The following is a 1,166-nucleotide window of genomic DNA, read 5'->3' as shown; positions in this document are numbered from 1 at the left end:
GATCCGAGAGCTGCTCGTAGGCCGTCCAGAACAGCTCGTGCATGCCCGACTCAAGGAGTGCCGACGGGGTGTTGTGGCCCAGTTCGACCATGCGCTCTGGCTTCAGCTCGTTGATGATCAGCGTCATGCCCACGCTATCGTAAAACGGATGCATCTGGTGAACGCCGTGCGGGCATCGCTTATCCTCAGCCTCCGAGGCCATGGCCTGGGTGCTTGAGATAAACTGCTTGAACCGCTGCTGCTCCTCCAGCTCCTCCTCGCTTTCGCTCACATCGGCTGCCGAGGCGTCGTGGCTTTCTTCGACAATGACCTCGACACAGCGGGCTCCAGCACCGCGCAGCGGCTTTTGCAGCTTGACTCGTCGAGGCGGCTGATTGATATTGGGGTCACCAACGTGTTTGTTGTGCAAATGAAAGTGCAGGCTATTCTTCGTCGTGAAGCATGCCTGACAAATGGGGCAACTCACGCCGTCCAGAATGGGGATACCTTCCACAGGCGCTCGAGGCCCAGCCTCTGTTGCAACATCCTCTGTTGGCTCCTCGGGCTGCTCAGAGCGCAGGAGCGCCGTGGCTGCATCAATGTCTTCTTGACTACACCGAACATGGTGCTTTTTGAACAGGTGTTGGGGCACATTACCACTGAGGACATGGTCACAATGAGTACACACCAGCCCTGAAGACGCGGGAGTCACCAAGCAGCCAATGTCGGTCATGAACATCTGAGCCCCAACAGCACCTTGCTGCTTATCAAGCTTGACGCTACGCTTTCGTGTTCGCACACGTCTTTGTTTTAAACCAGCGGAAGGGCATTCATTGGTTGGAACACGTGTTGCAGGCACAGGAGGTGTTTCCTCTTCATGCACACGCTGGAGATGGGATTTGAGGGTGGCTGAGCGATCATGGCGGTAGCCGCATCCCTCCACCGGGCAATGAAAGTTCCCATCTTCTTCTCGGTGCCTCAGGATGGTTTGCCCATTGAGCCTGACGGACGTGCTTTTTTGATGGACCTATTGCCAACGCATCGTGAGATTTGATGCCTCGGTTGCTCCAAAGATCGCCGAGTGGTTGAACGCACCCGAGAGACATGCTGTTCCTTTGCCCCTCGATTGGGAAATATCTGGCCGCACTGTTTGCACGGCATTTCCTTGACTCTGGGCATGGTGAGAA

At 56.1% G+C, this 1,166-nt stretch overlaps 1 protein-coding gene across 1 annotated transcript in view; it reads right to left on the bottom strand.

Annotated features, from left to right (window-relative positions):
- The window catches only part of MONBRDRAFT_30567 (uncharacterized protein), a gene marked incomplete at both ends in the record, with an annotated part of 4,647 nt that extends 3,929 nt beyond the window's left edge, over nucleotides 1-718 (bottom strand). Inside the window, one exon of the mRNA XM_001751011.1 lies at nucleotides 89-718. Coding sequence (XP_001751063.1) covers nucleotides 89-718 — 630 coding nt within the window. The remainder of the gene's footprint in view (nucleotides 1-88) is intronic.
- Between the last annotated feature and the right edge of the window lie 448 nt (nucleotides 719-1,166).

Source organism: Monosiga brevicollis, genomic scaffold (assembly GCF_000002865.3).
Source record: "Monosiga brevicollis MX1 MONBRscaffold_77 genomic scaffold, whole genome shotgun sequence".
Lineage (NCBI taxonomy): Eukaryota > Choanoflagellata > Craspedida > Salpingoecidae > Monosiga > Monosiga brevicollis.
The sequence above is the reverse complement of the archived record's forward strand: the minus strand, read 5'-3'. Positions and strand labels throughout refer to the sequence as shown.